The 12,222-nt window shown below is 41.0% G+C and overlaps 2 protein-coding genes across 3 annotated transcripts in view; one reads left to right on the plus strand and one right to left on the minus strand.

Annotated features, from left to right (window-relative positions):
• Window positions 1–12,222, plus strand: part of LOC113887744 (myomegalin) — a 64,358-nt gene that overhangs the window by 9,542 nt on the left and 42,594 nt on the right. The window lies entirely within an intron of this gene.
• On the minus strand, window positions 1,112–10,107 carry FCGR1A (Fc fragment of IgG receptor Ia). Its single transcript, XM_027534986.1, has 6 exons — window positions 10,008–10,107; window positions 9,599–9,619; window positions 8,579–8,833; window positions 4,556–4,807; window positions 2,503–2,787; window positions 1,112–1,683 (listed from the first exon to the last, which is right to left on the minus strand). The coding sequence occupies exons 1-6, from the start codon at window positions 10,036–10,038 to the stop codon at window positions 1,478–1,480; spliced, it is 1,050 nt and encodes a 349-aa protein (XP_027390787.1). The 5' UTR covers window positions 10,039–10,107; the 3' UTR covers window positions 1,112–1,477.

Below are 12,222 nucleotides of genomic sequence, written 5' to 3' on the forward strand. Positions count from 1 at the left end.
GAAAGGGGGAGGCGGCATCAGACCTCGACCAGACCCAGCACCAAGGCTTGCGGACCAGGCAGGTGTGCCTCCGTCTGGATCCCAAGAGCCTGTTTCCAGCTATACACTAGAAATGAGGGTACATGGAGGTACAGATTGTTCAATCAAGAAACTAACTGAGTCAGATCCATTTTTTAAGTATACTAAAGTATGTATGAGAAAATACTGTGGCAACGATACAAGCATGGAAAACTCCGGATAGGAAGCACAAAAGAAAAGCATGGGGAAGAAGGAAGTACTTCCAGATATGTTAACGATGATCAGCTTCATTACAATTCCCGCCAGGTCTGTATCCATGTCTACCCCCAACTTTCCGTCTCCAGGGAGCCCTATTCCTGAAATTCCATCCACCTAGTGAGGGTAGAATGTAACTGTCTCCTCTGAGTGTGACTGTCACTTCCTGCTTCAATTCCCAATTCCTCAGTCTAGAGTCTTCTACAGACAGTCTCTCCAGAGAGGGTCTTTGGGCCTCTTTCCTATGGAACTAATTCCCTGCAATTCTAATTTCTGTTTCTACAGTCCATAAGACCAAATATGGGTAAACAATAAGGCTCCTATGATGATCTATGACCATTTCTTTTAATACAACTGTTGGAGTTATATTTATATTGAGATGACAATTACTGTACTTTTTTTCTTAAGATGAAGGGGAGAAGGACATTCTCATTGTCCACAGACTAAGGAAGCAGGGGGCTATGGTGCTCTTCCATCTGCTTCAAGTCTCAAGTCTCTGATCACAGAGAGGTTATGAGAAAACCTCAAAGGAAAGGGCAAAAGTGATACACCCATTTTTCATCATGAGTCTCTTCCTTGTATCTCTTTGAGGTGTATGCAATACAGAAAAGTCATCAAGGGACCACCCAGACACCAAGAAGTATGAACTCTCTCATTCTTAGTCACCCAGATTCATTTGTGGGTTATAGTTCTTCTTTTTTTTGTTTATACTGTTTCCTCTTGTCTCCCTCATATCCTTCCCCTCTCTCTTTCTCTCTTTCTCTATCTTAATCTCTTACATATACACACACTTACTTTTCCACCCTGTCTCTGTAAATAAATTCTTGCTCATAAATAATAATTTGATAACAATAATTTATTATTTTAATAGGATAATCAGGTTAGACTTGACTTCCAAGTTTAAAAAAACTTTTTCTTTAGAGTAAGTCTTATAATCATCCTTGTTACCAACTTTTCCAGTTTATTTCCATTGAAGTCAACCTCATTTATTTGCTTTATTGAAGAGTTAGATGCCATGGGAGTTGCAGTTCTCATGTCTGTCAACATTTGGGTGTTTGTGCCCCGTGCTTACACAGGGAAGAGGGGAAGGGGCCTCTGGACCTCTGGGCACCCATGGCATGATTGCCACAGTCCACCCTCTCAGGGCTTCTCCTGGTGTGTCCTTTCTTACAGTTGTTCTTGTTTCTGACATTTCCTCTTTCTTTTAATTGTCTATGTTTTTGAAGGTAGGAGGTACCTCCTTCCCATGACCAGAGTCCAGAGAGTCCAAATAGATTTCTAAATTCCACATTTTCTTTCTTTGTAGTTCCTTATGTATTACAATACATAAAACACTGTCCACCAAAAACATTATCCCCACTGCCAGATAGAAAAGAAAATGAAACCAGACAGGAGTTGTTGACTGGAGGCCTGTAAAAGAAAACAACAGAGGATAAATGCTATTTAGAAACCAGAGGGATCTGGCTGAATTATGTTTGGAAGAGAAGGTTGGCTGAGACTTGCTATGTCTGTGCCTGAGGGAGACTCTGGGGCTTTGGGGGGCAGGAAGGAGCTGGTGGTAGCTGGAGCTGGGCTCTATGGTTATGGACAGGGGGCATGCTCCTCATAAGAGCCTAACTGCCAGGGCCTTGCCAGTGCACTTACTTCCTAGTTTCAGCAACAACTGCTATCTGTGCCATTTAAAGATTAGAATTTAGTTTGAAGATAAACATTTTTCCCCAAAGAGTCTTTGTTCTGGAGCTCATATTCCCTCTGCCTCAGCCATACGTAGACACTGTGGCAGGCAGGTATTCATGTGCAGTCCACAAAACCCCCGTCTCACCAATCTACCATGTGAGCTCTCTAAAGTAAAAAAAACTGTACCCCAGTGTCTTTATATCCCCAGACCTATAAAATAGGAAGAATTCAATATATTTTTTATCAGATTATTGGTGAAAGAGGGAGGGAAGAAAGGAGGAAGAGAGAAGAGAGAGAGAGAGAAGGCAGGAGAAAATACAGAGAAAGGAAAAGAAGGGAGGAAATAAATGGAGGAAGGAAAGAAAAGAAAGAGGAAAGGAAATTTAAGGAAGTTTATGAGGAGAACAGTGAAGTTTTGAATCAAGAGTGCAAAGACCTGTTCGTGGTTTTTTCCTGGGTGGGCTGTGAAAAAAGTGTCATGAGATCTCAGTCCCAGAGGAGGGAAGGGCATGTCTCCTTGTATATCAGTCAGTTCCCCTCGTTCCTACTTACCAAGCACCGGAAGCTCCAGCTCAGGGCTGCGCTTGATAAGATTCCCATCTCCTGTGGCAGCTTCACACCAGTATAGCCTACGGTCTTCTTTTTTAGCAATGAATGTCTGGTATTCAGAGGATGTGGTCCTGCTTATTAGGGTCTTGTTTCCCACATAGAAGGAGAAGTAAAGCTGCTGACCAGGCTTCTCTGAGGGCAACTTTGTTTCACAGCTCAAGTTGACCAGATTCCCTTCTTGGTGAGGGGATGAGAAGGATGTTCTCAGCACTGGGGCTGGAAATAGCTCTGAAGAAAAAGTTGATAGGGAGAGGGTGGCCTGCATCAGTGTCAAGGTTCTTTTGTTTGTTTTTTAACAGAAGATATACTCCTAGCCCCTTTGGGAAACCTGCCCCTAGAGAATATATCTATAAGACAGAGTTTCTCCACTTTCAGCAGAGAGGTATTCTTAGGATTTCCTCATAGACATACTTGCAGTTACTAGCTTGACCATATTATTCTGGGGAGAATACCTCTGCATAGTTCATGCTTCACTGAATAGCCATGTCATTTATTATATGACCCTCTGGTAATGTTTAACCGGGAGTGGACACTGACACCCTGTCAGGAAGCATTTAACAGGAGGCTTCCTGTGTGCTGTTTTGGATCTGTCAGGAATTCTCTGCTCCTTATTAATTCCTGAATATTCAGGAATTAAGAGGAGAGGCAAGCCTGTCCCGGGACTGAGGAATCCAGGCATTTCCTTCGTTAGTTTTTCTATACAGTAATAAGTACCCTCTTCCTTTTTATGAACCATATGGTAAAAGTGGTTATTTACAACTCTCTTTCATATGGATGACCTCATGTTTTCTTGATAACTTGTAAGTTTTGATTTTATCTCTGCTGAAAATAGCTATCTTGTAAGACAGTATAAATACCTACACAATGTTGAATAAAACATCTTTGCTCCATCAGACCTCTGGTCCCTGTGTCTTTCTTTCTCTTTCTTTCTCTCTCTCTCTCTCAGGCTATTTCTTTGGAGCACAGAGGCCCTCGGAGTTCACTTTCCTGCCCGGGCTTCTAAGACCCTCTCAAGAAGGTGCTCTGTGCCTTCACCCCATTGAGAGGGTGCCTGAGGCCTCCATGAACAGAGCAAGCCCTGTGCCAGGAGCTTTATTGGCTTTCTGTGTAAACCAAGGCATATCAGCCTCTTTCTCTCCTTTACTTTCTTATTGTCGACTCCGGACCACCAGGTTCCAGTCCACTAAGGACCTCAACAACACCCCACCCCCCAGCCAGTTCAGTGACTCAATACTTGTGTTTCTGACTCAAAAGATAATCTGGAGGGGAATTCCCTGGAGATCCAGTGGTTAGGACTCAGTGCTTCCACTGCAGTCGGGGCAGGGTTTGATCCTGGTCAGGGAAGTAAGATCCCTCGAGTTGTGTGGTGCAGTCAAAAAGACAGAAAGAGATAATCTGGGACAATACTTTTTTTTCCATAGGAATGAACTATTTTTCAGACACACAAAAGTTGCTAGTGGTTATGACTACTAAGATAAAGGCCATGAAAGAGTTATTTCAAGAACCACATGCAAACTAGGACAGAGGGAACTGCTTAATTAGCAGATGTTCAGAGGGAAGTGGAACCAGAGAGGCCACGTGGTCCCTGGGAGATAGATGGAAAGTATAAGCACATCCTAATGTCTTCCTTACTATGGAATTTTTATTAAGTTTCATTGAGTTATTTTCTAATAATCTTCCTACCTACCTTGAGTGCATCTCTGTTCCTTGCAACTAAAATAAAATGGGTGAAGTAGATTCCCACTATGGCATGGCCTTGACGTTAGCTCCTGGAATTAGTGATGGGGCACTGTGGTATACCGGAAAGAGCAATGGACAGGGACCCAGAAGACCTCAGTTCTGCTCCCAACCCAGCCACTGGTCATTGTGTGGCCTTCTTAAAAGCAGTTTACCTCTCTGGAGTTCAGTTTTCTTCACTTGCTAATTGAAGTGATAATTTATGATGGTTCTTCTGGTTCTTATAACTAATAGCTCTATGACTATTTAGATATAGTACCTTTTATAGTGATAGATACTCCTGCCGATGTGTAGCGACGCCTTCTCTCGCCCGAGCAGTGATAGATGCCATTGTGACTCAAGTTGGTTTGCAGAATGGTGAATTCAGAATCCTGACTAGAAAACCTAAAGGGCTTGCCATCTTTGTAGAAAAGCATTTTGTACACCGGCATATTCTTCCATGCATGACACCTCAAGGCCAGAGGGTCCCCTTCTGTGAAGACTCTGCTAGTGACCTGGAGTAGTAGCCAATCTGGAAAATATGGGCACAAAATGTGTGTATAAGGTGGCAGAGGTACAAGAAAGCCAAAGCTGGACCCTGTGGGTTTATCTTTTTTCACTTTGTAAAGTTCCAACTTTAGAACTCTGTTGAATTTAAGGTCTGTCTCCTGTTCCTCAAATATCTTTAGCTTTGCTAGGAAGAAAAGTAATCTTTACCAGCAGGCCCTTCTTACTTTTTCTTTCCAGGTCTCAGAAGTTGGTTGGGACAAAAACAGCTTACTCTATGTGGTAGGCAGCATTTTAAAATGCCCCCAGTGAGTCACATTCTTGCATGTGGCTAGAACCTATGACTTACTTCCAGTCAACAGAATATGGCAAAGTTTCTGAAATGCCACTCCTATCATGATGTTACATTATATGAGGTTGTCTTAGCTGACTGGGCTGCAGGAGACTCCTGCCAGCCTGAAGAAGTGAGCTGACATGTTGTGAGAGGGCCTGTGTGAGGGCCACAAAGAAGGGGGTCTTCAGGAAATGAGACTGGCCTCCAGCTGACAGCCAGTAAAATGGCGGGGACCTCATCCTACAACTGCAAGAAACTGAGTCCTGCCATGGTCATGGGAGGTTGGAAGAGCTGCCAGGAGGAACATAGCCCAGTCAATACCCTGACTGCAGCCTCAGCAGAGCACCAACCAGTCTGTGCCAAGACTCCTGACCCATGGAAAGATAATAAATGTATGTTGTTTTAGGCTGCTAAAGTTGTGGCAATTTGTTACACAGCAATACAAAACTAATACATTCTAACTCCTGACTAATTTGTTAATGGTATCACACATACTAAGACAAACACACAGAATGGCAAGTGTATGTAAGTGTATGTATGTCAATGCTCACATATGTGCAAATCAGTGACATAGCTGGTAAAAACAAACTCCAAATCAAATGAGCCCTCCCTTTTGATGTTCATCTCCATACATACCCCAAAAGGCCTACTTTATTTTATCTCCCTTGGGGCAGTTGGCTTAGCTGAATGAGGATGAGGTTCTTACAGGACGAAAGAGGAGAAGAGATAATAGTGCTTTTCCTCCCTCCAGAACTTATCTAAGAATGGACGGCAGGTATTCCGTGCTATATGGTGTATGGTTTTTACAGTCTAGGATGCTGCCATAGTGTTTCTAAATAGAATGAACATTCTTTATTCCCATATTTTCATTCCCAGCCAAAAGGTGCTCAAAGACTGCACTGCAAACACACAGACACCTTTGCTTTCTGCCTCCAGACACACAGTGGGAAATTTTAACATGCTTCCATCAGAAACTGTCAAAACTACTAATAAAGATATAAATATTTGAATGATACAGTTAATAGACTTGATTTCAGGATTTATAGAATGATGTACCTTAAAAAAAGAAAATTCACATCCTGTGCAAAGACACATGCAACAGTGATTAAAAAATGAGCACATAGTAGGCCACAAAGCAATTTTCAACACACATCAAGGAACTGATACCAGATTTAACACAAATTTTGACCAAAATGCTACCTAATATATCCAGAATATACAAAGAATCACATGAATCAGACACAACTTAGCAACTAAAACAACAGTAAAATACATGTATAAAAATGTTGGACTGAGCAACTGAGCACATACACAGTATTAGAAGTCAGTGTTGAGGGTAGTGACAAGAAATCGGCAAGAATTTCTGTGATTCTAGAAATGTTCTGGCTATGATCAATAGGGTCACAAAGAGTTGGACATGACTGAAGCAACTTAGCTTGCAAGCACACATGATATACTTCAATAAAAGTTTTACATTAAAATATATATAATATATGTAAAGTCACTCAGTCGTGTCTGACTCTTTGTGACCTCATGGACTCTACAGTCCATGGAATTCTCCAGGCCAGAATACTGGAGTGGGTAGCCTTTCCCTTCTACAGGGGATCTTCCCAACCCAGGGATGGAACCCAGGTCTGCATTGCGGGCAGATTCTTTACCAACTGAGCTATCAGGGAAGCCCAAAATATAATGTAAAAGATATATAGTATACTGTAACAAATAATGTAAAAGATATTTTTCTCAATAAGTCATCAGTGGAGAAGGAAACGGCAACCCACTCCAGTATTCATGCCTGGAAAATCCCATGGACCGAGGAGCCTGGTGGGCTACAATCCATGGGGTCGCAAAGAGTCGGACATGACTGAGCGACTTCTGTGTGTGTTTGAAGTTCAAGAGTCTGTGCAGAAGCAAAGAAAATGGCCCCTTCCCAGCCCTAGCTCATCTTTTGTTATTTGAACTATGAAATGTTTCTGCTTCTGCTTGAATTATACAAAATCTCATGTTTAAACAGTTCTGTCAGCTTCCCTTACCTCTCTCGCATAGGAACTGAGTCTCGGAGTCTTAAGAGACACGTAAGAAACATCTAGCATTTGCTCTGACACTCTCAACATTTCCTTGGCTAAAGCACATTTCCTCCAAAAGCACCCTTGTCTACATAAATCTAATTCTGCCTCCAGTATGAGTTAACTTTTGATTAATAATTACAAAGAAGTTTTAACATTGCTTTTGAATAACTGAATCACCCAACTGAATGATTTGTCCTGAATAATGAAACATTTTGCCCTAAAAAATACTACAGTCTCCATTTCTTGATAAGTAGGAACCTCTTACAGATTTAAGTGGGTGGAGATTGTTTTCTCTGCTTCCATTCACCAAAGTTTTTAATTCTCAAAGTCTCACAGTAATTTCATGTCCAAAATATTATATTACCAATATATGTGAAATGTGCCCCAGACTATGTGTATAAAGATGTTTACTGCAGGCACTGATTGTAAAAGCAAAAAATGGAAACAGTAGAGGTTTACTAATATAATGGTTAATTATAAAAGTTGGAAGTAGATTTCTATTGATATAAACAGACAGCCAAAGTATTTTAAGTGATAAAAGTAAGGTGTAAGATGTATATGGAGTATTCTATCAACCACTTTTAAAAACAAATGTATATATACTAACAGTTTCATTTTTGTGGAAGGTAACTGCAAGACTTGGGAGTTCATATACATTAACAGTTTCGTTTTTGTGGAAGATAACTGCAGGACTTGGGGTTTGGGTGGGAAGGAAATGTGATTGTTCATTTCTCTGAATTACTATTTACTATGTGTGCAGGCATAACTTTTTTCAACAGAAAGAGATAACTTTGAAAAATAAAGTCTTAGTAGGGTATCTAGATTAAAACTTAGACCCTAAGGACTGCAGGGAGATCCAACCAGTCCATTCTAAAGGAGATCAGCCCTGGGATTTCTTTGGAAGGAATGATGCTAAAGCTGAAACTCCAGTACTTTGGCCACCTCATGCAAAGAGTTGACTCATGGAAAAGACTCTGATGCTGGGAGGGATTGGGGGCAGGAGGAGAAGGGGACGACAGAGGATGAGATGGCTGGCTGGCATCACTGACTCGATGGCCGTGAGTCTGAGTGAACTCCAGGAGTTGGTGATGGACAGGGATGCGATTCATGGGGTCGCAAACAGTTGGACACGACTGAGCGACTAAACTGAACTGAACTGAAGAGCTGCCCTAGATGAGGTGTTGTTGGGCACAATTTAAGAACCCTAATGTTATGTTTTGAGTATCTTGACTTTTACCTGGTAGACACATAGAGCTGAGACGCATACTCAGATAAATCGGTACACACGCGCGCGCACACACACACACACACACACACACACACACGGCATCCAGGAAGGAGAAAACACCAATGAAGACCTGGTGATTTCTAGCCCTCCTGTTCCATGCATACTCACCACTGTGGATTTCTAGCTGTACTGGGTCACTTAGCATTGAGAGGCCTGTCTGGCACTTGTATTCACCACTGTCATCGAATGTAGCACTGTTAATACTGTATCTGGGGGCCAGGGTCTTGATGGCTGTGCCGTTGAGAAACCACTGTGTAGCAGTGTCCCCAGGCCGGTGGGGCCCCTCACACAATAAGGTTACATTTTCTTCTTGGAATACACTGACCCACGGAGGCTTCAAGGTGATCACTGCCTTTGTGGGGTCTGCTTGGGGATTAAAAGAAAAGAAGAAGATCAAGTGGAATAAAAGGGAAATCTGAGCAACTGGCAAGATATGGCTAGCACAATGAAAAAAAAAATCCAGTATCAATACTCAGATTGAAAAATAGGCAAGTAGAAAACTACAAAAGCTAACCATTAAGAGTATCCAGATCCTGCAGCAGAGTTCTATTCATGTTATTAAATCTGCATCTGGCTATTGGAGATTTGGGGTTCCTGAGAAATAATTGACTAATTTAGGTCTCGTTGGTAAGCATGAAGCATGGTTTTAAACTAGGGCAAACTGACTGGAGTTGATTCTCCTATCTTCTGTACTGTTCTGTCTCTGAAGGTTAACCTCAGACTTTAATTAGCATCTGTGTTGGAAATCTATGTTCAAACTCTACACTTTGAAACCTTCAGTACCTGTTTGTTTTTTTCTGAGGAGAAGAAAAAACAAATAGTTTTCGTCTAAAGGGGAATGGTGTGGGGGGGTATTGGAAAACACAGCAGAACTACATCTATGCTTTTGCAATTTTGGTCCTTTCTTATTATTATATACACATTTTTTAGGCATTTAATCAAGAGATCAGGGTGCATTTGGAAAATTTTACAGAGAAACCTTAAAAACCAGGATTTGGTCACAATCATACTCTGAATATAGGGAATTTTACATCATTTATAAATCTTTCTCCTTTCTGTCCTCTCCCTCTACTCTCTTTAGAATAAGGGGACCCATTCTGTGACAGGAAAGGAAGTTGAGTTACTCACCCACTTGCTCAGCAACTGGAGCTGTAAGAGACAAAGAACAGAGACATCAGTTGGTCAGTGGGAGATGACAAGGAAGGGAGAATTGAGGAAACAGAATTAACGTGGACTGAATTTAGGTCTCTTGAGTTTCTCTTTACCCACTTTTCCAAAATCGGGTACAGGTGATAATGAACAGCCTACAGATGGTTACTGGTGGGGCTTTATTTTGACACCCTGCTTCCAGGCTTATTGTTACCTCAGAGTTTCCCTCCCCAGTTTTTTGATACAATAGACACGAGTAAACCATGGAAGCACAGGAACAGTTGTCTCCATACTCATGAGTTCTAGCCTAGGATACCAAAGGAAGACAAAAAGTCCTGAGTCCCCACAGCCAGAGCCTTCTAGTTACCCCTTTCTAAACCCAACTTACCCCCAAGGATCAGAGCTATTATGAGCCACATCTCCAATCTGACAGGAACAGTGAAATCTGTAACACACAAGGCATGAAAGAGTTTCTGTTTGGGGTTCTGGAGTCAAGATTAGAAAAGAGGAAGGAAACAGCTTTTCATCATGCTCCTTTTCTGGGAAACACATCCCTAATTCTTGAGGCATGATCTCATTTTCATACTTCTAGGCTCATTTCCCCCGTTTGACACTCTGGATTTTGGGTTTATGGAATTTATAGAATCCAAGGGAAGGGCTAAAGTTTTGACATTCTCTTCTGATTATATTCTCTCTCCACCAATTCTGTTTCTTGGGGCTAGACTACGGCAAATCTCCATTTAAAAAAAATTGGTTCAAAGACTGGCTAATGCCTTCAAAACCTGATCATTTGAATCCAGATTATCTATATCAGTGTTGATGAGGCATGTAAAGAGTTACTCATCTGTGCAAACCAGCCTCTGTACCTCTGGAAAAACATGCAGGATTTAATATCCTATTTTGGTTTTTAAAAAAGCCGTCCCCTAAAAGACAATATGAATTTGGGATATTTATCTTGGCTGAATCCAAGGAAATTCAATATTTAATGTGAGTACTATAGAGAAGAAAAATAACTCATATATATGGGTGGAAATATCCCTCAGAGGGAGTTTCAGAGTCCAGATGGGAAGCCCTTATGCCACCAAAGTGAGCTGATTCCTGAGTCAGAGTTGCAAAGATACAAAGAAATTTTTAGGTATTCTGTTATAAGAGAAAGTAAACTAAACAGAAACAAGGATGAATTCAACTAGTACAAAGAGAGACTTGGGTAGCAATCTTACAGACAGACAATTTAAAATGATGACAAATAACGTTGTAGATTAAATTACTGGCTCCAATTTCTTATCGCTCCTCGAATCTACCCCATCTCTACAGCTTCATGAGAGGCTGGGGGTATTTCTCTGACCCTTGGATTTGTCTCATCCATGTGATTTTCAGTGACCAATGAAACGTGGATGGAAACAGATGTGTTCATTCTGAACCTAGGCCTTAGGAAGCTTCACGTATTGTCTCTCATCCTCTTATACTTCTGTGATTGTCATGATAAGAATGTATTCTGGCTAACTAGCTCTGTTGTGAGGTGGAGCTATCCTAGCCCTGAAGTAGAGCTGCTCCATCTGCCCTGCAAACTTCTAGTGAGACATAAATGCTTACTGTTTTATGCCACTGAGATTTTGAAATTATTATGGCTGTATAGCTGACTTATAGAATGAAAAGCAAGAAAGAAAGGTCTAAGAATAACTCAAGATGTTCTGGGAGAGATGGGAGAAGCCTCAGCTCACTCCAGTTTACTCTCGAAGTCTGTATTCCAAACTATTATACTATTTTGTCTCCAAAGTTTTCCATTGTGTAGCTGTACCATACTTTATTTCACTAACGTCTCTTCATAAATGTTATTTCTAATGTTTTACTGTTATGACCAGCACTGCAATGAATAATCTTATCTTTAAATAGTCAACTTGTTATTCCCATAGGTGCAGTCCTAGAATCAGCATTGCTCTGCCAAACAAAATGTAATTCCACCCCCCAAACCCCAACTTTGGAAAGATTGTTAGGTTGTCTGTTATCATCACCATTTCATGTAGCTGTAGAGTGCTTATTATATGCCAGGAAAACATGCTCGATATGTATTTTCTCATTTAATCCTCACTGTAAACTATGAGTAGACACACTGTTCTCTCCATTTTATAAGCAAAACTAGCCAGAGAGGAATTTGGTAACTTGACCAAGGTTATAAAAAGTAGAGGCAGGATTCAAAACCAGGCAGTTTGATTTCCTTTGCATTCTTACCAGTAGATTATAACAGTACCTTCTTCATCCCTTACAGTTCCTGCTTTCTAGCAAAACAGCTGCTGCTTTGAAAATGAGTCAATATGTTTTACTGACCAGGAAGATATGGGGGAAGAAGTATTGTTACAGAAAAGGAATGAAAGAAATTCATAACCTGGAAGGATGAAATACTTTTTTTCTAGTAAGCATCTATAATTTCCAAAATTTGAGGATGTAAGTTTGAATTCATGTAAAAAAGAGCAATCATTTTAACTAAGGCAGAGAGTAGTCTCTAATATTTAATGATCAATGTATGTCATGATGCTCACAAGAGGCATTAGGAGAATTTACATCTGTAAAAAATTCTTAGGAGCAGTTTAAGTAAGAGGATGACA

This window comes from Bos indicus x Bos taurus, chromosome 3 (assembly GCF_003369695.1).
Source record: "Bos indicus x Bos taurus breed Angus x Brahman F1 hybrid chromosome 3, Bos_hybrid_MaternalHap_v2.0, whole genome shotgun sequence".
In the NCBI taxonomy this organism is placed as follows: Eukaryota; Metazoa; Chordata; class Mammalia; order Artiodactyla; family Bovidae; genus Bos; species Bos indicus x Bos taurus.

Bases quoted from the DNA above. Each gene is read 5' to 3' on its own strand.
- FCGR1A (XM_027534986.1), bottom strand. From the start codon at position 10,038: ATGTGGCTCATAATAGCTCTGATCCTTGGGG. The intron at 4,808-8,578 runs GTGAGTATGCAT...CATATTTTCCAG, and splicing joins ACAGCTAGAAATCCACAGTG to ATTGGCTACTACTCCAGGTC. The intron at 2,788-4,555 runs GTACTATATCTA...CTTTTTCTTCAG, and splicing joins AGTATCTATCACTATAAAAG to AGCTATTTCCAGCCCCAGTG.